This window comes from Mustela lutreola, chromosome 1, assembly GCF_030435805.1.
Source record: "Mustela lutreola isolate mMusLut2 chromosome 1, mMusLut2.pri, whole genome shotgun sequence".
Taxonomy (NCBI): Eukaryota; Metazoa; Chordata; class Mammalia; order Carnivora; family Mustelidae; genus Mustela; species Mustela lutreola.
Genome location: NC_081290.1, coordinates 259,874,883 through 259,898,886, shown reverse-complemented (window position 1 = coordinate 259,898,886; position 24,004 = coordinate 259,874,883). Strand labels below are relative to the sequence as shown.

The 24,004-nt window shown below is 45.0% G+C and overlaps 1 protein-coding gene across 1 annotated transcript in view; it reads left to right on the top strand.

Annotated features, from left to right (window-relative positions):
• Window positions 1-20,517, top strand: part of LOC131810950 (uncharacterized) — a 170,319-nt gene extending 149,802 nt beyond the window's left edge. Inside the window, exon 3 of the mRNA XM_059138974.1 lies at window positions 20,079-20,517. Coding sequence (XP_058994957.1) covers window positions 20,079-20,463 — 385 coding nt within the window. The 3' untranslated portion in view covers window positions 20,464-20,517. The remainder of the gene's footprint in view (window positions 1-20,078) is intronic.
• The last annotated feature ends 3,487 nt before the right edge of the window (window positions 20,518-24,004 follow it).

Sequence of the window (24,004 nt, the reverse complement as noted above, 5' to 3'; positions counted from 1 at the left end):
ACTGAATTCCCTCCAACTCCACTATTATCTCATTTTATATACGTGCCTCAGGGGTGTTGTGGCTTCACACAATACTCAGCCAGCAAGCTTCCATGTAGGATCCTAGTTCAGGAAGTGGGGCTGGGATTCAACCATTGCGAACATTGCTATACCCTTTATGGATGTGAAGGCTGTAGGTGTTTGTTTGTTTGTTTGTTTGTTTTTGAGGCTCTTGTAGGCTCTAGACCAGGATTTCTCAACCTTAACACTATTGACATTTTGAGCCAGAAAATTCTTTGTTGTGGAGGCTCTCTTGTGCCTTTTAGGATGCTTAGCAGCCTCTTTGGCCTTTACCCATTAGCTGCCAGAAGCACCTCATCCCACCCCGACCCCACCCCTCTGCAGCCCATGCTGTGAAAACCAGAACTGTCTCCAGAAATTACCAGATGTCCCTGGGTGACAATCTTCCCTGGTTAAGAGCCACTGCTCTAGATCAAGCTCTTCCACCCTCTGCTTCAATGTGTCACAGTCTGAGGTAAGGTTCACTTCCTTCCTGCCTCTGTATGCTGTTAGGGACTATTGTTTGCAGGGGTGGGAGCAACTCCAAGTTTTATTTCAGTTGAGGGTGAGTTTCCTGAGTCCTGAGCTTTTTTTGGTGATAAAGGCATCTGGGCTTCTACTAGTCCAGTAAAAACAAAAGACTTCTTTATGTCTCATGGCAATCACACTGGGTTGTCTGCCCAGCTCTTTCTTCCTAGGAATTGCACCACACATCCAGTCAGCTGTGTGTCTGGCCATAGCTGAGGGCCCACGGTGAGTATTGTACTGCAACTGAGTCAGTCAGTTCTGTCTTCCAAGAAGTTGCCATGGCATGAGAGTGAGTCTCTCCTGGTGACTAGAGCTGTGTCCTGCAAACGTAGCCATGCTGGTGGCCATCTTCCCGCCCTGTGCACTGACAGGGAGGGAGCAGAGGTTCTCTCTGTTGGTGCTCAGACCAGCCACAGTGGCATTGCCTGGAAATGGGTGAAAAATGCAGATTATCAGCCCTTCCTCGGGCCTACTGATACGGATGCTCTGGAAAGGAGCCCAGCAATCTGCATTTTACAAGTCCTCCAGGTGATTCCGACATACACACTAATTTAATATAGAGGGTGAAAGAGACCAAGGAAATGTGATCCACGAGAGAAAAAGAGAGCTTCTGGAGATGGGATGACTTCCCAGGTCTTAGTTCTCTGCCTCCTGATGGCTGGCTTGCCGTGGGCCTTCGTGGCTTTGCTGAGAAACTTCTGTGTCCTCATAACAAAATAGACCCTGACTTATTTTTCCCCCTTAGTTGATTGAAATCAGTTTCTTTTGCTTGCAGCTAGAGATCCATACTCATTCATCTCACAATATGACTATATGCAATTCATGTAGAGAGAAAATTATATGGAGCAATATCACTCCAGCTGCTCAGGAAAGACTATTTTTATCAAGGACTCTTGGAAATATTTTAAAAGCTACAGATAAAATACCCATTTTTTTCTTATCTTTTGCTTGTGTACACACACAAGAGCAAGAATTTGTGTGTGTACATGGGTGTCTACTTACAGAAGCTTATCTACTGAAGAGAACCCCACCTTTCCCCCCTCCCTTCTCATCTCTCTTTGCAATTTTTATTCATCGTGCTTAAAGACATGGAGTTTTCTTGACTTCTCTCTCTAACTTGTCTATCCTAGGTTAGCCTATAGTTAAGATAAGTATCAGTCAGCTGACAAATATTATTGAAGGCCTACGATGGGCCAGGTATTTGGAGGGTCAGTTGGTCATGGTTCCCAGGTAGTCACCCCTCAAAGAACTTACAGTTTAGTAGGAGAGAATGCAGTCTTTTTTTTTTTTTTTAAAAGATTTATTTATTTATTTATTTATTTGACAGACAGAGGTTACAAGTAGGCAGAGAGGCAGGCAGAGAGAGAGAGGAGGAAGCAGGCTCCCTGCTGAGCAGGAGAGCCCGATACGAGGCTCGATCCCAGGACCGTGGAACCATGACCTGAGCCGAAGGCAGAGGCTTTAACCCACTGAGCCACCCAGGCGCCCCGAGAATGCAGTCTTAACTACATTCTTTCTTACAATGCAGTGTTAGAAGTCCAGGATTATGTTTGTGTACAAGGTTCAGAGGAAACCCAGAAGAAAGAGTGATGAACCTTCAGAGTAAGGAAGTTCTAGGAAAAGGGGAAGGAAGGGTGGTAGTAAGAGAGGGCTTCCTGAAAGAAGTTCCACCTGAATTCAAGAACTTGGAAATATGATTAGGTTTCCACTAGGCAGAAAAGATGAGGGAAGGAGGGTATTTCATTTGTGATTTGGAAGTATCCCAAGGGATGAATTGGATGTCTTGTTCCTCACCCTGTTTTGATTCTGACTGACTTGTATGGCTACTGTATGCACATAAAGACTGAAAATAAGACAAAGAACTTTCTAGTTTCTTAAGGCCTCTAGAAGCTGTCTCCTTTATAGCACTGGAAATTCCTCTTCCTGGACATAATTTATTAACTGGACTTTCAACATGATGTAGCTGAGCATAACTGGCCTTTTAAAGTCATCCTTGTAAGGAGAATGACTGTATGTTGGTTTATCTCGACCAGGAGAAAAATAAAAAGTATGAAGGGGAAAAAAATTCCCTATTAAGTTTTATAATTATAATATGAAAATTCAGTTAATTTCTTTTATCATGGTGAGTCATTAAAGACTGAAGTAGGTTCCCAGCCTTTTGTTTCCAGAACAATCCCCTAGAGGCTTAGTGCTCTGTCATCCGAATGGGCCTGATTAAAGCGAGGAACCTCTATCTTCAGATTACTGCCCTCCGTCATTAGCATTACGTTATCTTGCTCTTCAGACTGATTTTTAATTTTTATGCTTGCAATTATAAATGATTTACAGGGACATTCATCGCCCGACCTGTCCTGAGTCATTAAATTCACCTAGGTTGAATGGCCCGATGTGCACCTGAAATTAACCAAATCAGTGACATTATCTTGCTGGAGTTTTTCAGAGGCTTTAGAAATAGAGGAGACTCCTTTCTCCCTCTCAACTCCTTGGCTTAATGGGAAAATATTTTTAATTGATAAAAGAGGTAATTAGCCAAGGCTAAGAGGTGCACACTAATTGTGCAGTATATCTTGCAGAGTTAGTTTGGCTGTGGTTTCTGGAATAGAAGGGAAGATGACCCGAATACGGACCTGGCCGTAGTCACATGAAGCTAGTTTGAATGAGTTTTATCTCCCTCAGTGAAGTTCAGGGGAAGAACTGTGCTAATGTTTATTGGGCACCTACTACGTGTCAGAAACAAGAACTCTCACAACACTCCTTTGCTCCTCTCACTGTTGTAATCTGTTCTGTTCTGTTACAAGGAATGGAAACTTCCCAGGGAATGGAGACTGAGATGTCACTCAAGCCAAGGAAAATGGAGCCAAGGGCAGGCTCTCCCCTGTTCTTTTTCTCATTCAGGAGCTATGTCATTGTTCTCATTCGGATTCTTTCTTATCTGTTTATCTCAAAGCTCTCTTTTTTCTTGCCTGGCTTCCTCTGCTCATCTCTTTTGTGCTTGGGCACAAAGAGCTGTGCCAACCCCATTCATTCACCCAGGGTCTGTAGCACCCACCAATGGCTTGGTAAGAGAATTACTCTTCTTAGATGAAATTCTCTGTGGCACATCAGTGGTTTCTGATCACTAGTGATTTTTCTTCCCTTGGGTCAGGAATATATCCCTGGTCCACTGTGGCCAGAAGGGACAGAAGTTGTAGGCAAAACCACTAGAATGAGGATAATGCATCCTTAAAACAGGTGTGGTCCTTCCCACTTTCCAGATGAGGAAACTGAGGCTAATTTGTTAAAGGTCATATAGCTAGCACAAATCAGAGGCAGGAACGAGGGACCAGTTGGTACTGACTCCAGTCTCCCGCCTTCCACTTGATGTGCTGAGTCTGCAACATCCATTTGTTCCACAACGTATAAGAACAAGGACGTTCAGGAGCCTGGTGGAGTGGAGGTTAATTTGGGTAGGGACCCTGTGACCACTTTGGCAGTGTAAGCAGCACCACGTTGCCCCATTTTCTTAATTCCATCTCTGTCTGTTCGGGGACAATAAAATAGCACATCCCGTCCTCCTCAACTCCGAGATGAAAGAGGAGACATCTTGTACGTCTTGAGCTGTGGAAACAGCCTAAAGAAAATCTGGTTGGAGGGTCACAGAAGATACCTGTGGGGCTCTGACAATGAAGCTTGATAAGAAAGGGGACAGGAAATCAACAGTTTTCTCACTGCCAGAGGATGGAGACCTGTACCTCCATTTATTGGTTCCAACACTGAGTATCTGGGTGACATTGGGCAATTATTTCACCTTCTGATCCTCTGTTTCCTCATCTGTAAAATGAAGCTGATGTAGTTACAAAAACTAAATGAGTCCGTGTGTGCACCAGCAAGAACCGTCTCTCACATGGTAGTCATCCTGTGATTGTTAATTCTTCCCTCCTCCCTGTCTTATCAAGACCCTAAGGCCCTGGCCTCTTAATAATTATAGCCTTGGTATTAGCCATTGCTCTGGGTCTGAGAATCCCCTGGAAAGTTCTGCTAATCAAGGGCCTTCAGCCTTTATTTATCCAGCATCCCTTTCCTCCTTAGGTAACAGCACCCCCTTACTTGGTGAGAAGTGCCCCTTTCTTCCATGGGGTTCTGGCAAAGCTGCCAATTCAGTAGGACACCAGGCCTGGGCAGCCATGACACCCACCTGTCTGGCCCTGCTGATTGGACCAGAGATGGCCACATGACTGGATGTGAACCAATGAGAGTTTATATTCAGACATGGGCAGGCTGCAGCTCACTCCCTTTTCGTGAGTGTTGAGCTGGGACGATATGGCCTTGCTGCAGGAGGACATGTCCCTTGGAGCAAACGGAAGCAGAGTCAGATAGGAAAGCAGGACAGGGCTAATTTCTGTGAACATTGCTTCAATCCCCAGTGTCCTGAGGCTACTCTTAAACTTCCCAGTTCATGAGCCAATAAACTCTCCTTTTCTACAGCCTTTTGAGCTGACTATCACTTTTAACTGAAAGAGCTTTGAGGAGAACAGGCCGAGTTTCTTCTAGTCAGGTGCTTGGGTGTTCTAATCAGGTGCTTTTATGTCCCAGTGATAACCTTCCCAGCCAGAGCCTTTTGGCTGCTGGAGTCCGCAGAAGGCCCCCTGTAGGAGTGGTGCTGCCACGGTGATGTTCTCTTTGCTGTCGCTCGTGCTCTTCCAGAGTATACGCCCGAGCTCTGAACCCCCTGCTGTCTTCCTTCCTTACCTCCCGAGCTATAACATCAGCTCAGTACCTTCTAATCCACCGGCACCGTTGGCAGCCATGGTCCAACACCTCCTATTCATCTCTGCCTGGATACCACCTGAAAAGTATGCTCCATTTCCCTCCACAAAACCATTTAATTGGATTATAGATGCTTGTGCTCACAATTTCTTCATCATTACGAACCATCATTGATGAGATGAAATGTGCTTTCGGTGGCAGCACTGGCACCGGAAGTTCTCCGATCCCACCTCTGTGTCCAGATGCTTGCTCTCAGCTGCATCTCAAACCCATTCCTGCGTATGTGCCCCAATCACAGCCTCCCATATCCTTCTCATGGGCCGGCCTGCCTGCCTGGCCTTCACCTGGGTATTGAGCCATCTGGAATTTCTCTTTTCTAGCCCATTTCCAAACCAATTCTCTTTCATAAATTCACTACATTCTCCTGAACCAAATCCATGGTTTCTTCGTGAGGCCGTCTCGAGGGATGGACTTTGGAGTCAGATAGTCTTATGTTTGGATTTCATTGCTATCTGTTGCTAGTTATGTGACTCTAAATGAGCCTCAGTTTTCTTATCTATAAAATGGAGATGTATTACGGTGCCCAGGCAGGCCTGAGAGGAGATTCAGAAACATTTGGCTTGTGATATCTGGGAATAGCTCCCTCCTCCTGGATCCATCGCCACTCAAGTATTTCCAGTGGAGCCCTACTTCCTCTCTCATTTTCTCCTTCCGGGCTCCTAGGAAATCATTGTCTCCTGGATATTCTCACACCACTTGGACCCCTCAGTCTTGTTCTTCTCAGAGCCTTCTTCTTTGTGTGCCTCTGTCTTAAGTTGGGTTCTCCTAGAAGACGACTTTGAAACAAGGGTTGGAGTATAAGTGGTTTACTTGGGAGCTGATCCTAGGACAGGCCGGTAGAATAGACACGTGAGGCTGTGAAGCGAAGGAAGCCAGAGCAGATAGGAATGAGGAGGTAACTGCTGTGAGCAGCGGGGACGCCATCCCAGGGAGACCCCTGGGAGGTGGTGCAGGACACAATGGAGTGAGGAAGCTAAGCTAGTTCCCCTCTGCCTCCCATCTGTCATCTGCTGAGGACTGTTGACCCAGGCATTTGTGGCTGCAGCCTGAGAGAAGGCCCTGGGAAGAGAGAGTCAGCAAGATGCCATGAGCCTATTTGGAAACATATTTCTGAGCAGAAATGGGCAGGGCACTAAGGGTATCTTATGGCCATGGCCCCCAAGGGTTTGCCCTCTCTTCTCTGCCTCCTCTCTGTGCTCTCCATGCGCCTGCCACACGCTTTATGACTTCACTAGCCCTCTATGTCTCAGCAATTCCCTAAGCTCTGGCCCCAGCTACACTGTCTTCAGGTTCCACTGCCCACCGAGCCTCTCCCCTGGGGCTGTCCCATAGGCATCTTGAAGGAAGTACCAACAAAGCCACGCTCATCATCCTTTCCTTGTGACCCTACCCCAAACCAGATCTTCCCTTTATAGTTCCATTCTTGGTGGACGACATCACTCTATTTCCGTTCTCCTAAGCTAGAAATTTCAGAGTCATCTTTTTGCAGCAGCCCTGTGATTCATCCTCTCATCAGATTCTCCTGCTCCAGCCTGTCCTATGTTTAGCAGCCAGAAATATGTTCGTACACATGGCTCGCACCACGTTCCTGTAAAATTGTCTAGTATCTGTTGTAAAAGACACCCTTGAGCTATTTGTCTTGCTCTGGTAACCCTCGTAACTTACCCCAAATGCACAAAAATGGGCCGATAGCCACCATATTATCCCTAAGATTATCCCCATTCTCACCATCACGGTTCACTGGACAAGCAATTCATTGGTCAGATTCCCCCAGGGGTTTTGAATTGGAGCTAAAAGTTCTTAACTAGAGAGAAAGAGTAACTTGAGCTGGGGATGGCAGTATTTGCTTGGACGCATGACCCAGGCTTGGCCAAACAGGGTTCTCCACTCCTAGGCTACTGTGATTGGTTCAGAAGTGGTCCAGGGCCCAACACCAGGCCAGGTGATCATCCCCTGAACTCTTGCTGGAACTTTCAGATGACAGTCTTGCTGCTGGCTGCAAACATTAGCTCTGCAGATGATTTCAGTGGAGAGTGGCCATCTTTGTCTGCACTTAGGATAGCGTTTGGGAAATGAAGCCAACACAGAAAGTGAAGTGAAATAGAGTGTCAGGACCCCGATAATGTCCCTCGACTCCTGCATCTAGCAGTACCAGAAGGTGTGTGTTCATCTTAGATTCTCCACATTTTTTATTGTGTTAACCTGTATAACATAAAATTTAACATTTAAACCATTTTTAAGTGTATAGTCCAGTGGCACTAAGTACGCTCCCAGTGTTGGGCAGCCGGGATCCCAACCATCCCAGACCTTTTTCATCTTCCCAAACTGAAACCGTTAAACAGCAACTCCCCACGTTCCCCTCCCCTCAGCCCCTGGCAATTACCATTCCGCTTTCTGTCTCTGTGGTTTTGACAACTCTAGGGGCCTCATCTCTATGGACTCATACAATGTTTGTCCTTTTGTGAGCAGCTCATTTCACTTACCACGTCTTCAGGGTTCACTCAGGTTGTAGCATATGCCAAGACTTCCCACTTTTGAGAGCCAGTTCATTTCTTTTGGCTTGAACTATTTTGAGTTATGTTTCTGTCACTTATGACCAAAAGAATCCCGGGTAATACAAACTAGATGCGAAGAGAGAAAGAAAAAATAAGACAAAAGGTAGAGGAGAGTTCTGCTAGAAAGCTTCTACCCCCTTTCGAAGCCTGACCGCATGAGGCCCTCGAGGTCTCTCAAGACACATGACCATCTCTTTCTCTCTCTCTCTCTCTCTTAAATGAATTCATTTCTGTTTAAATGGGGAGTTGTACCCAACACACTTCCTTGTTCCCTCTAACATAAAGCCGGAACTCTCTCTGCATGGGATAAAGGGTCTCCTTCTTCAAGTCCTATCACCTTCAAGAGGATCCTAATCTTAATTCTCACCAAAGCTCTTAGCATTTATCAAATAATTCAGCATTTTTTAAAGATTTGTATCTATTTATTTGACAGAGAGAGTGAGAGACACAAGCAGGTAGAACAGCAGAGGGAGAGGGAGAAGCAGGCTCCCCACTCACCAGGGATCCTGATGTGGGGCTGGATCCCAGGACCCTGGGATCGTGACCTGAGCCAAAGGCAGTTGCTTAACCAACTAAGCCACCCAGGAGCCCCTAATTCAGCATTTTTGATGCCTCACTGCCTTATGCTGTCCTCTCTGCTCAGAATGTCTCTCTTTTTCTAGGCAGAGAACTCCTATATACCCTTCAAAACCCTGCTTCAGTGTTACCTCCTCTCCAGTTTCTCTGACTTCTTTTTTATTCTCTCAAGTCACAGATACTTTGTGCTGCAACTGTTAATAGATTTCTTAGTCTTTAGATTAAGAGCTCTGAGAAGGCATGGGTTATATTTGCTTCTTTATATCCTAGGACATAGCCCAGTGACATTTGTTGAATAAATAAACATAAAAAAAATTACTTGATCAAACTCAGTACTTGATATCTAAATAATTAGTGCACCGAGGGCTTTAAAAACATTGCTTACCATCTAAGTAGGTAAAATATGTTCCCTGAAAACTTTTTTAAGAAGTTGTTATTTTCACTACTAATAAAAGTCCAGAGTGAATCCTAAACTCAGTACAGACAGTTTTAGCAAATATTTCAAAGAGTGGAAACCCAGATAAATGATTCTTCACCATATTTGGTCAGATGTGGAATAGCATTTTTCCATCGTCTAACTTGCACTTTGCAGTATGTATTCTTTTTAAGGATATACAATGTAGATTACTTGCTAATTATGCTGGATTATCCCTTAATCCTTATACTCCTGGGTGAACGCAAGAAATGATGGGTCATGACATCATGTAATAATTCACCCTCTGTTGCTCTCTGGCATTGTCTCTTTCTTTTCCATATCCCTTGCCTCTGTCTCCCACTGATGTATTGGGAAGACATTTGAGCTGAACAGTCCAGCTGAATGAGACATTTTGTTAATGTGGTACCTTCTCTTTAGGTTGCTTTAGAGTAAGATATTTTTGTTCTTGTGGAACACATAAAACCCTTTCATAGTCCCCTCTGGCCTACCACAGCTTTGAAAGAAAAGAGGATCTTTGCCATTTGGTAGGGGAGAGTGAGAAGCAGGCTCCTTGCTAAGCAGGGAATCCAACACAGGGCTCCATCCCAGGATCCCAAGATAATGACCTGAGCCAAAATCAAGAGTCATACGCTTAACTAAGTCACCCAAGCATACCCCACAAAAGTAACTTTTTAAATTTTAGTAATATATATTCTCATTTAGGTCAATTTGGAAAATTCAGAAAAAGATAAACAAGAAAGGCATCATCATTAACAATCCTATAATCCCATGATGAGAGCCTGATTTTGTTAAGATATTGGTATATCTGCTGCTGCTAAGATATTGGTTTATCTCCCTCCATTGTATTATTATTTTCTAAAACAGCCTCACTATCATGGCATAAAATAAGCTGTGCATACTGAAAGCATACAGTTTGATGACCTGGGGCATAATTCCACTTGCAAAACGGTCACTGCAACACAGATAATGAACGTCACCCCAGAGTTTCCTGGTGACCCTTGCTCAACCGTCTCCTCTCCACCCCGAGGTATCCACTGATCTGCTTCTCTCACTAGAGATTCAGTTGCATTTTCTGGAAATTTTTGCAAGTGGAATCATTCAGTATGTACTCTTTTTTGTTGTTGTTGTTTTGTTTTGTTTTGTCTGGCTTTCACTCAGCATACAATTATTTTGAGTTTCATCCACATTGTTGTATGTTCATTCTTTTTTAATTGGTGGCTGATATTCTATAGCGTGGAGGCACTGTGCTTTGTGGACCTGTGGACCAAATCTGGGTTGTTTCCAGCTATTATAAATGAAGCTGCTGCAAATACTCACATACAAGAATTAATGTGCATGTATGCGTTTGTTTCTCTCAGGTGAATACCTAGCAGTAATGGCTGGGTGGTACAGTAGGTGCCTTGTTCACTTTGTTTCAGGAAACTGGCAGAGTATTTTCCGAAGCAGTTGCAAAGTTTTACATTTCCATCGGCAATCAGGATTTACATTTCCAGTCCTCTGCATCCCCATTGCTTGGTATAGTCCATCTTTTTTAATTTTAGCCCTTAATTTTAGCCATTTAATTTTAGCCATTTAGTGTGCAATGGGTATCTCCTTGTGGTTGTAATGATCACCTCCCCAATGACTCATGATATTAACTATCTTTTCATATTTTTATTGCCATTCATATGTCTTCTTTGGTAAAGTATCTGCTCAAATTTTCTGCACATTTTGAAAGTATAGTGTATGTCTTTTTATTATTGACTTGCAGGAATACTTTATATTCTAGATCCAAGTCCTTTGTTGGAGCGGTTTGCCCAATATTTTCTCCTAGTTTGTGGCTTGCCCGTTCATTTTTTCTAATAGTAGGTTTTGAGGAGCAAAAGATACTGATTTTGGTAAAGTCCTGTTTATTGATTTTTTTCTTGATAGCTTCTACTTTTTGCATCCTATTTAAGAAAATCTTTGCTAAACCCCAAACCACTAAGATTTCCTCCTGTGTTTTCTTCTGAATGTCTTTTAAATTTCAGGTCTTAAATTTTGATCTATGATCCGCTTTTTAATTTTTGTATATGATGTGATGTATGGATCCAAGTTTGTTGTTTTGTTTTGCATATGGTTCTCCAATTCCAGCATTTTGAATAATTTTATATCATCTCTTTGTACATGTGCCATGATGAACCTGGTATCTCTGCTGTACCATTGAGTAGTTGTGTGGCTTTTTGCAAGTCACTCTGACTTTCCGGATCTCAGTTTAATAATCTGTAAAATGGGCATATAGTTACTGGCCCTATCTGTCTGACAGTGGTTATAGTGATCAGCTTGAGATAAGTAATATTGCTCATGATTTCTTTTTTCTCTGAAATGTTGGAAACTTGAAAGTCAATCTTGATTCTTCCTTCACCATCATGGCCACACTCAGGCACTTCTAGATATTTCTTGAATCCATTGTCTTCTCACAACTCCCACCCTCATTGTCCTCTTTTCTCATCCAGACTATTGCAATATTCTACCAGCTGGTCTGCTGCCCCTGGATTTTCTGCCTTCTGACCTGACCTCTCTGCTGCGTCCAGGGTGAGTCATCAGGCCTTGTTGGTCGGGTTATCTTCTGCTTACGCTCTATCATCTTCAGACTCAGGTCTGAGCTCACACCCAGGGACTCTATGCTCTGCCCTGCCTCTACTCCAGCCTCATCTCCCACTGCTCCCTGCTGATAGTGTATGTGCAAGAACACACTCCCTCCCGGCCCCCCGAATCCCGGAGCCCCCACAGACATGTCGCTCACCTCCATGCGCCTTGACTCTAGCTGTGAGACTTGCTACTTTTCTGTGCTTCTATTGAACTTTGAGAGCGACCTCTGAGCCCGGAGTGTCACGTGGCCTTCACCACACTGCGCTGTGAGTACTATTAGTGTCACTTCCCTCAAAAGACAGGTCGGTCAAGGAAAGGCGCTGTTGCTTTATGCATTGTTATTTCTTGACATCCACCGCAGAGTCTGGCTCAGAGTAGAGCCAAGAATTATTTGAAGATCTAAACATGATACCAGACAAGGGATGACTATTTTTGTGAATAATTAAGGCAATTCAGGACAGAAATGGCTCTTGGAAATCATCCAGGTGAGCATTTCCTTACCCAGATTCAGAGCCTGTGACTGTAGAAACCTTCCACCCATGTCTCTGGAAGGAGGGAAAGGTAAAGAGGAGAGGGCGGGAGTTAGTGCAGGGCATTGCTTACTCTTCGGTCTTGTGGAGATCATTGGTGGATACTAAATAGGAAGGTAGGAGGTAGACGGAAAGTTATATAGGACAGTATCTGAGAACGAGACTAAGGTAATCTCAGTATCTCCCCACAAAGTACTCGTTAAAAGGAAAAATAAAAACTAGAGTAGAGGCGGTTTATGGATGGCTCAGTGGGTTAAACGTCGCGACTGTTGATTTCAGCTCAGGTCATGATCTCAGGGTTGTGAGACTGAACCCCCATGTCAGGCTCCATGCTCAGCCGGGAGTCCGCTTGAGATTCTCTCCCTCTCCCCGCCCCTGCCCACATGTGTGCATGCACCCGCATTCTCGCTCTCTCTCAAATAAATAAATAAATAAATATTAAAAAAAAAACCCAGAACAGATATACAAGAATGTGAATATATTTACTGCCACTGAACTATACTTAAAAATGGTTAAAATGATCAATTCTGTGTTGTGTATAGTTTACCATGAAAAAAAAATAGACAAAGGGGAAAAACTATCTAGAAGGAAAACTGGACAATAAATACCTTAATCAAAGGGTCAAAATTAACATGACTGATCAAAGGCAAATGGACACCGTGGGCCTGTGGATGTGATGCCTGAGAAGGGCCCAGTACCTCTTATGTAGCATTCCAGCAAAAATGCAAACCCCAGTCCAACCCTGAGGGGTCCCCAGGGAGACCCCCAGTTAAGGGTCATGCTGTGCAATAACTGGCCCATATTCTTAAAAAATATCAGTGTCATAAAAGGTAAGGCCTGTCCCAGGTTAAAGGATGACAACTCAATATCATACATGAGCCCAGATCAGGTCCTACACCAAAAAAAAGAGAAGTTTTTCTTCTTCTTCTTCTTTATTTTATTTTATTTTGTTTTGTTTTGTTTTTTAATAAAGCACCTTAGAGGGACAGCTGGCAAACATGGAATGTAAACTATAGATTAGATAAACCGTGTTCCTTTTCCTTTCCCTGAGTGTGGTCACTGTGCTATGATTATGGTAGAGGCTCTCCTCCTTTTTAGGAAATACGCACTGAACTGTGTGTTTGGAGGGAATGTGCCACAATGTGTACAACCCCCTCTCCAGTAGTTCATGAGTTCTGTGAGTTAATGAAAGCACCTGTGGCAAAGTGTTACCAGCGGATGACTCTGTAGAAAAGATATGCAGGCATCCTTTGTACTGTTCTTATAAACTTTTCATTAAGTTTGAAAGTATTTCAGGGAACCTGGGTGGCTCAGTCGATGAAGCATCTGCCTTCGGCTCAGGTCATGATCCCATGGTCCTGGGATCGAGGCCCACGTCGGGCTTCCTGCTCAACGAGGAGTCTGTCTCACCATCTCCCTCTGTCTGTACCCCTGCTCCAGCTCTCTCTCAAAATAAATAGGTAAAATCTTAAAAAAAAAAAAAAAAGTTTGAAAGTATTCAAAGACAAAAAAAGATTTTTATAAGCGGCAGTGATTAAAAATAATTGTAAGAAATTTATTGATTGATGTGAAAACAAATTCTTGATATATAATTGAAGAGAGCAAGTTGCAGTACGACCTTGGTTTTATTCAAAACAAAACAAAAATCTCCTGTTCTAAAGAACAGTCTGGAAAGATGTGTACCAAAATGTCAACTCTGGTCATTGTTGAGTTAGGAAATAAAGGATAATTTAAATTTTTTTCTTTGTGTTTATCTATGTTTTCTATTTTTCTATTAATGTGCATGCATTAATTGTACCATAAAATTAATAATTAAATATTGTGAAGAAACAAATGACAAAAAAAGCTTTAAAGCCATGCCCGTGCATGGACTGATGGGGGCCCTCTCAGCTGGGGTACCTACCTTCTTCAGTAACCTCTTACTTGGCAGAAGCTCAACATTCTGTCAACTTCCAACATCACCCTGTGGTGATTGAAAAGGAAGAACTCTATATCCCCCACCCTCTGTCTCCCGCAGCTCTCCCTTCTCAAGGCAGAGCCTCAGAAAGCCCCTTCTCGTGTATTTGGTATTCTAGCTTGCTCTTTGTGTGTTCTCAGTGTTTCCTGCTACCTGGCGGATTTCAGGGAGGTTTTTCAACTGCTTTCTAGTCTCCTGCAATTTCTCCTGATAGCAAGATGCTGGATGTCAGGCCCTTCACTGTGTGCTGTGTGTGAGGGAAGTATCACCCACCTCCGCCTAGTTCCACTTGAACCTGCTCTTAGCAGGTGCAGGACTGATCACTCCATCCCTGCCTTGCTGAATTTGAGGGCTTGGAAGATGGAGTACTCCCTTGTCGGAGATACCTTCTTTGGAATCTCTCTCTCCAGGAGCAACTCTAGCATGGACAAAAAGCACAACAGTTAAAACATTGTTAGTGTGTAGATTAAAAATTTCTGTCTACCCTAATCTGTCCTGCAGGGCCATCTCTCATGGATGATTCGGCTTCTGGATGTCCGAAAAAATCAGATCATCATCTACCACATTTACCCTGTAAGACTGTGTTTTCCTGTTAATTGAGCATAATGTCACGGTCTTCTTATTTTTATTCAAAATGTTTTAATGAATTTGTTACACTTCCTTTGTTTTCTTGTCTTGAATTCTTCATCAGACCCTTTAACATTGTTTCTGAACATAGATTTGGAGTTTTTTGCTTGTTATATATTGTATCTCTTGAGACAGGTTGGGTTTTCTTGTCATTTTGACGCTGATTTACCAGAATGAACTTCCTGAGAGAACACTGTTGCAGAGAAATTGTTCTGCTCTGACAGTAAATGATTGTCGTTCGCTTTGCTCAGTTTGGGGACCCAGACGCTGTGGAAATTGCAATGGTGATGATCTGCGGCCCACTGGGTCTGGACATTTTCCTACTGCGAGCCACGGCCAGCCCATTACATCAGCTTCTTGAGGAGATAGGCAACCTGGTTTAGAAGTATCATTTTTCTTATTTTTTTTAATATTGCCAAGTGACAAGATAAACATAGCAGGGGTAAAGGCTTGCTTAAATATTTGTTCAGGCTCATGTCTTCCTGGACCTTAGTTCTAAGGAATCTTTCTTGTTGCTTTTTTCTTGACATCATTTATCCTTTAAAATAAAGCCAGTATTTCAGCTAAAACTAATCAAAGGAAAAACTCAGTATTCTTCAGGTCAAGACTGTTCAAAATATCCCTTTCATCCCTTTGGAAAACAAAACAGCTTACAAGTCTGCAAATGAATTTATTTGCATGGGCATTCCCTTGAGGTTTGGAATAATATTCTTCTTAAAGTACTTGGAAGACTTGGACCTAAAATTATACTCGGCTAGAAAGTGGGAAAATAGCCCCAAAGGCTAGAAAGGAGTCGGAGGAGGCCCCGCTCTTGCTGTAGGTGCTGTTACCATCAAACACTGACCTTTGTGAAAGGCGGAAGCCAATCAGCCTGGAAGACCCAGGTTTGGGTCCTTTGAGCCCCTCCCTGAATGTGTCTGGAGCCACAACTTTCGGTCTCAGGACCGCCACCCAGCAGGGTTCTCATCATCCCCTCGTGTCCTCCTGCTCTCTCTTCACCCACTCTTGCCTTCCCCAGCCTGTTCCCTCAAGTTCTGCGCTTGAAATGCAAGTGGGATCATGACTCTGGTTCCCCTCCTAGAGCACCGCAGTGGCTCCTCACTCTGTTAGGGCTGAAATCCAGCTCCTGCACGATTGGGCCCCTGGTCCTCCGCCGCCCTGCTCCCCTCCAGCCCTGCAGTCCCTTCTCGGGGCTACCCTGGCCTCCCTTCCATTCCTTAGAAGCTCTGCGCTCCCGCCTTACTTAATTTTCACAAAATCCACTCTGGACTGTGTTCTGAGTGTTCATTCCTGTTTTGGAGATGAGAAAAAAACTGAGACTCTGGGACACTGAGTGACCCATTGACACAGTGGCAGGGCCATGAGTCCAACCTAGGTCTCGCCATGTTAGCTCTCACCCAGTCTTCTACCTGCAGGCCGTGGGGTTGGGCATGGCTGCCACCGGGACTTGCTTCCGATTGATTTCAGTTAGCCCCAGTCTGAAACGGTCCTGTAAAGGCAATATTCAGATAGGCTCAACTAAAGACAGATTATTTCCAGAAAGACACATAGTGCATTCCTAAGCGTCTGTTCTATCATCTTAATCTCTTAACTTCATACGTGCTCACATGTAAGGTATTTTCTCCCAAGTCTAGATTTCTAAATGTCTGTATTTCTCCTTGTAGCCTCAGGACTTCCTAGCGCCACCCAGACAGGGACCTCCTTGTACAGAGTCCCAAGAGCTGACCCTCCCTTCAGCTGCCCACGTGACGCTCCTGGAGGACTTGGCATGGTCATCAGGTCATGCTGCCAAGCTTGTGCTTATTCTTAGTTTCAGGAGTGTGGGATAGACTTTTTGCCAGAATCCTGCTCTGGCATTCCAGGTAGCTGACCATAAGCTAAGGCCCATTCTGCTATTTATAGTGAGTGCTGAAAATAGCCTTGTCCCTCTGAAAGGTGTGCCTGTGCCATATGCCCACTGGCCTCCTACCATCTGAAAGATGCTTCCTTCCAGACCTCACATGGCAGCAGAGCTTCTAACACAGACCCAGAAGCACCAGAGCCCGGGGAGATGCCGGTGTGGGGAGTAGAATCAAGTTACGGACTGATGGAGGCAGGAGCTTAGGAAGAGGGGAATGAGGCAAGACCGAATCCAGCTGTTGGAGTGGGGTACAGATTCAGGGTAGAAACACGAGCATGGCTGGTCTCATCCTGAGCCATGAATATAGCAGAGATCCACCAGTCCTTACCCCTGGGCTGGGACTTAGTCTGAGTGTGAAGGGTTAGTGGACCCAGCTGAAAGGGCTGGGGTGACCAGTCGAGTGTAGGCAGACCCGGTTCCTTTCTAGCTGCATGCAGGGGAACAGTCTACTTCATCTCTGAGCCGTTTTCTTATCCAAAGCGGTGGGCCCAGAGGAGCCGCTGCTGTCCTAGGTGTGTGCATCAGAATGCCCTAGAAGCATGTCAGAATCAGGATGCTGGAACCCTCCTTGCAGACTGGTTCCCCAGGGGGTTCCGGGAGGATCCTGGGGATCTGGAGGTTTCCCAGGTTCCCTAGGAGACTCTGGTCCACACCAGTGTGGGAGAGCCCCTGTACTAGATGGACACGAGGGGTCTTCCCTAACAGCCCCGTGTTCTCAAGTTTGCCCGGTCAGCGATAAGAGAGAACAGATGGTAGGCATTGGCCTCACACAGTAGTCAGGCAGCATCAGAGTCAGACACTTCATCAGTTGCTCGCTGCACCCCAAGAAATCACCAGTCGGGAACTTTCCTAAGCCAGTTTTTCATGTGCGTGTTCACCCACTTCTACTTTCTCTCCTAGGCGACCCCTCCCTCTCCCATGGCTTAATTACTTTCTCTCCCAGAGGTCACAAATGGGGGGTCAGAAAGACAAACCTGGCCTGGCCACACATGAATTTTATTTAATCTGCCCAATATTTTTTTTTAAGTCTGCAGCCGTGTGGGGTCAGCCTGAGTATTTACTTCCCGGCTCCCCACAGGCCCACCACGCCCGAGTATGTTACACCCATCCAGCGTTATGGCTTTCCGTTCCCTGCCTAGACCCCGATTTTAGATTTAATGCAGCATCTTAGCTCCTGTCCCCAGACCCAGCCTCTTTTTGAGCATCAGGCACATATAGCCACATGCCTTTTGAGACAGAATCCAGCTGTGTACTTAATGGGAGACCTGGCCTGTAGTGCAGGACAGGGTAAACACGAGTGATGTTATTATCTCGACTCTGCACCTCCTCTCTGGGTCTTGTGGGCACCTCAGCTCCACCTACAGTGTTAAAAACAGAGCCCAGCACTGTCCTCACCTTCATCCCCGGCCTCTCTGTGTTCCCTCTCTCCACAAATGAATCACCAGAAAGTGTGTAAGACTGGAAGCCATCCTGGGCCCTTGTGTCTCCCTCGACGGACCTGGACGTCAGACCTTGTGCAGAATCTCTTTGGGTTCCATTCCGTTTTTTCCATCTCACGACCACCATCCCAGCTCAGGTCACCATCGTCTTTGTCAGGCCTGTGGTCGTTGCTGGATTTTTCTCCTGCGGACATTTTTGTCTTGGTCTGACCCATTGCTCATTTCAAAGCCATGGTGCATCCGGCCATCTGTGTTCTAGACATCTGGGGCTTGTGTTATCGCTGGGATGTGCCTACTACATCTCTGGCCTCTGGGTCCTCGCACATGCCGTTCCTCCTCCTGGAGGACTCTTCCCCTTACTGTTCACTTGAATAGTTGCTACAGTTTCTTCATGTCCCACTTCGAAGTCACTTCCTATTCAAGTCTTCTGTGATACGCAGGTCAAGTCAGGGCCCCTGCTCCGAGCTCACCGAGCCCCTGTGCCTTCCCTGGCATGGCACCCCCCACACAGCAGCCTGACTGCATGCTCTCTGGACTAAGGCTACATGAGGGCAGGAGGGGTCATGGTCTGGCTTGTTCCCTGATCTCTCTTCCAGGCCTAGCACATGCTTGGAACAGAGAAGTGTGCAAAGTTTGCTGAGGAAAGGGAGAGAAAAAGGAGAGCGTGGAAGGGGAACCAGAAAGGAACACCACGAGCACCTCCTTCTTGCTCAAGGGAAGACAAGAGCCGATACAGCCCACCTCCAACCCCAGTCTCCTAGAGTTGAGCACTTAAGAGAGCAGGAATTCTCATAATCAGTGCTGTGTCCTCAGTACCTAACAAAGAGCAGGTGTGCCATGGAGGTCATTCTAAGAACTTCTTGACCTAGACGATAGCCCATAGCAGAACCAGTAAGAGAACTACTACTTTTTTTTTTGTAAGTATATCTATATGTATATATATATTTTTTAAAATAAAATTCATATTCAGACTTTTTTTAAATAACATTTTTTTCCTTATTTCAAAGGCAAATTGTGTTCATTCTGGAAAATTCACACAAGCCAAAAGAAGGAAAAAGTTAGCCAGAAACTCCCTAGCAGGATGGCTCCTGAAGACTTTTTTGGAGTCCATTCTTTCAGAGTTTTTTCTAGGCCATAAGTATGTCAACCGATAGTTCTTATATGACAAATGAGATCAAATGGTACCTACCGCTCTATAGTCTGATCTTTTCTCATGGAACAGCTTCTATGTCCGCAAATGAACGTTATCTAATGTCCCCATGAGCAACATCAACAGACGCCCAGGGCAGCTGGAACAGGTACTCACCGTGCCCTCCCTGTGTGGGGTCTGGCAGTTTGTTTCTGTGGATGGTGACTCAGTGAGTGACTTTGTAGTCAAGCCTCTATACCACCCCTGATTGTTCCATTACAGTGAATTTTCACATTCAGTGTTAATTTTCTCAAGAAAAGAAGATAATAAGCAGGTGAAAATGTTTAGGTCGCAAGTGGGCCTCTTTGGTGGTGGTTGGGGGTAGACTGTAATTTGGCATTATGCTTTTATTTCTGATCCTGTTCAGCCTCCAAGTTTATTTCATGTGCAGCCTCATTTCTAGTCCTCCAACTTAAAAAATAAACAAAGCGCAACCACTGTCCTTTAAAGAGATTATAATCTGATAGCAGAGATGAGAGACATGGTAGCCATCTATATAAAAAGTGAGTTTTCACTCCCAGAAGTTCCTGGCTCTTCACAATAAGAAGCGAGGATAAAATAGAAATGGTAACGCTAGTAATAGCTCATGTTTAATGAACACTTACTATGTCCAGGAACCGTTCATGTAGCGCACGGTACTGTGTTAAGTGACACGCACTGCTGATTCTCACTGCTAGCCCACGGGGTAGGGGTTACAGTTAGGAACATTCTATTGTTGTGAAAACTGAGGTCCAGGGAGGTGAGCTAACTTGCCCACCTAACTCCATAACTCGGCTAGCAAATGGTGGCCCTTTGAGGCTAGAGCCCTTCACTCTGGAACACACATCCTTGGGCTGGGAGAGAGGGTCATAAGGCCTGAAATAAGCATTGCGATTCAACTTTCTAGATACTGTGGCCTGAGGACCGGCTTGCTGACGTCCCCCATGGTGGGGTTCATGGTGACCAATCAGTGTACCTTCCACACACCCATCGGCTTTCCTCAGGTCCCAGTGGCTGCTTTGGCCGTGGAGAAAGTGGGTCACTCCAGTGTGCATTACCGCTTGGCTCTGTTCCCACCCAAGGCCACCGACGAGAAGCCTTCTGTAAATCACTGTGACCTCAGGGATGGCTTTTTCTTTGGCGACCCCAAGCTGGCCCATTTTGACTCTTTGGCCTGTACCACCGGGTCTTCAGTCCATGTCTTTGTGAATCCAGCCACAAGCAAGCCAACGGGCCTTCCAGAAGACTTCAAGAAGGGCCTGCAGAGGTTAATGAGCCCAGCTTCCATGTGAATCATCTGTACGTGGCATAACGCCCGTCAGAAAATAAAATTCAGATGATTTTCTAAACGAGCTCTTTGGATTCCGTGGCATATCTTATAATTCTTAAAATGACTGTCAGTTAAAAGCTTTTAGGACACAGTCCTCTGGCCCCACCAAAGAAGTCAGGCCAGGGGTAGAGAGCTTTACACAGCGTCTCCCCGAGCCCTCTCAGCCACCCAGCAGGGCCGGTCCGGCTCTTTCTGCCTTTTTCTGGAGAGGAAAAGGAGGTTTGTAGAGTAGAAGCAATGGGTCTGGAGTCATCCCAGTGGGCGAGTCCGTCTGACCCTCGGTCCCCCAGGGGTGCTGTCCACCTGCATCTTTATGGCTAATGTCTTCGCAGCCCGGCCACACACTTCCCTGGTTTGGGATCACTGATCTGACAGGACTTGGTAATAACCATGTGACCTCTATTTTTTTTTTTTTTAAGATATGAACTTTAAAAAAACAAAACAAAACAAAAACCCCTGCCTTTCTTCATTGTCCTTAAACAATAAACAAGCCTCTGACAATTTTCTGATCCACAACCTCGGTAGCTCACTCCTGCCATGGGTAGAGGCCCAGAAGGAAGCACCAATACATCCACTGTCTGCTCTGAACGGTGGGAGGCCCCTGCTGTGGCAGACTAATGAAAATGGTTCCCGTGGGCTGTGCCCTGGCTTCCTGATGTGCTTTACAGGCATTGCCTTGATCAATCCCTCTTCCTCTTCTCCAAGGTAGGAATTACTGTTGCCCTTTTTCTGATGTGGTGGTTGAGCGAACAGTGGGAGTAGAGGAAGGAGTTCTAGTCTAACCTGTGCCTCAGTGCAGAGGAAGGAAAACCAGAAGCTGACTCTTTCTGAGCCTCAGTTTCCTCCTCTGGAAGCAAGACCCGGAGTGATGGTTTTTCAGTTGGGTCTCTGGGTGGTTTTTTTTGAAAGTGTAGAGGCTCTTTTGGTCTGGAAAGTCGTTGCCACTTCCACACAGAGCTTTGGAATGCTGTCACCGTGATAACAACAGTGCTGAGGGCAAGTCCTTTGTCATTTCATCCAGTCAGTTCCCTCAGGTGGTAGATCCGTCTTGAGAAAGCTTCACACAGGGAGAGAATGCGAACTGGCCACCTGGTGTCTGCAGGTCTGGCCTGACTGCAGCCATGTGACCTGCTCAGAAATGAAAAACTTTTCTGTGTGTGTCACTTTTCAGTCCTTGTGGTTCCTGCATGTGCCTTATTTTATGCATCTTTGTGACTACTCTGAGAGCTGGGGATTATTATTATTATTATTATTATTATTATACATGTCAGAATAGGCCTTTCAGGAGGAAGGTGACCTACTGAGATGACAGAACTGTGTAGCAGAGCTGGAACTCAATCGAGCCAGACCTCTGGACCTGTCTTTCCATGCTACCAGCTCTGCATCTTACCCCAGTGGTCCTGAATTCTCAAATTACACCATGCATAGCCACCAGTTTTTAAAATAGTAGGAATATTAGCAGTGGATTTACCAAGAGGCTCTTTAGCTGGGGGCAACATAGTGGGGTGATTAAGAGAGTGGGGTCCCCCATCAGACGGGGACGTGGATTTGTATCCTGGCCCTGCCATTTCTAACTAGGAGAACATTCTTTGACATGCAACACTGTCACTCCTGACCACACCGGCTTGCCTGTGTTTGACTCTCACCCCGCTGAGCCCCCACACCACAGCTGCCGTGGACGACTGGCCTAGAGCAGCCTCTTTAGACCACTGAGGTGGTAGGGTTGTCTGTTCCCACAGCACAGCCCAGCTTATCCCTCTTTCCTGTGGGTACCAGCCTCATAGGTTGTGACGAGGGTTCCAGGAGAAATGTGTGGAAGAACTTGGCTTAGTGGCTGGTATGGCTATTAGTGTAAGAGAAAAGAAATGTTTTGTGTTCTCGCTACACAAGCACCTTCAAGGTGGGAAGTAACCAAGCCTTATATTCATTTTCTTTCCCACGCCTCAGTGGCTAGATGCACACTGTTTTCTATTTTATTTTATTTTTTTTAAGATTTATGTATTTACTTGAGAGAGAGAGCGTGAGTCGGGGAATGAGCAGAGGCAGAGGAAGAGGGGGAGAGAATCCTTAAGCAGACTCCCCATTGACTGTGGGGCTCCACGCGGAGCTCGATCCCACTACCCTGAGATCATGATCTGAGCCAAAATTGAGTCTGACACTTAACTGAAAGAGCCACCCAGGCACCCCTATTTTCTATTTTATATGAGAAAAATGACAGAGGTACTGAAAACACATGGGATGCCGGGATGCCTCCTACCTGGGGTATGAGGCATTGAGTACCTTGAGGGTACATTGAGCCAGCCTCGGACTGTGGAACTGGCCCGAATTGAGAGTGCAGATGGATTCTGTGCAAAGAGCTCCAAGTTCATGTAAACTGCAGGAGTTTAAGTACCGATGACACAGTCTTTCCCCTGCCCAAGTTTTTAATACTTCAGCGTGAGCCAAAGCAGTGAACATTACAGCGCTCATTGGTTTTTAATGGGAAATTCTAGCATTATAAACTTGTTTTAAGACTCCAGAGAGAGCCAAATCCTAGTTGCATATACTTGGGAGGAAGCCAGACTTTATTATAAAGGTGGCAGAATCAATCTAGAAAGACTTTTAAAAACATCCAGTCAGCCATCCACCACTTAACTCCACAAAATATTTTTGCTGGGCGGCTAACAAGTAGCCGTGTCGCTCTTTTTTTGCTGGGCACCTCTCAGCAGACAGGACTCATGCCTTTGCTAACAAGAAGCAACTACAACAATCCACACAGGTGAAGAAAACCTCCAGGTGTTGCTGATTTCCTAACTAGATTTTTTGTTACACTTGAATTCATTCAAAAACCTATAGTAAGAGACAGGCGGTACAAAATGGGTGTTCATGTTTTGCTTGGACAGATTTTGGCTCCTAGCAATTAATGCTTTGAGTCACATTAAGCATATAAATAATGCTTTGTGACACTACAGTATTTCCCATTACAGATCAATTTTGTAGCATTTGTCCATAATCTGACTTGAAATGTTACCTAGGAACAAAATATGTTTTCCTTGAAACAGTCAGACCCTATTAGAAATCTAAGGCTTTACAAATCACCATGTTAACAGTTATGTCCCCTAGCTAAGGTTTTTGTTCTTTAAATAGTGTTAAATTCATCCCCAGAAGCACTAGTCTCTGTGAGGGTTCTCTTCTTATGTGCACTGACTTGAAAGGAAGAATTTAGTGTTCAAAATATATTTAACATCTTACTATGCATAACTTCATAAATCAACCAGCAATCCCTTTGGGGGTAAAAATAATGTTAGCACCTTTTACAAGTGTTATGCTTCTAATTAGGTTACAAGATATTATTTTCTCATTTTCCAAAAGACAGGTTTTCATTACCAAAAAAAAAAAAAAAAAGAAATAAAGAAAAAAAAAGGTGTCAGCCTCGTTCTGGGTAAGAGGAGTTATTCTCATTACCGGACCATATAATCATACACCGTGGGTGAGCAAAGAAATAAAGGGGATATGTATCAGCT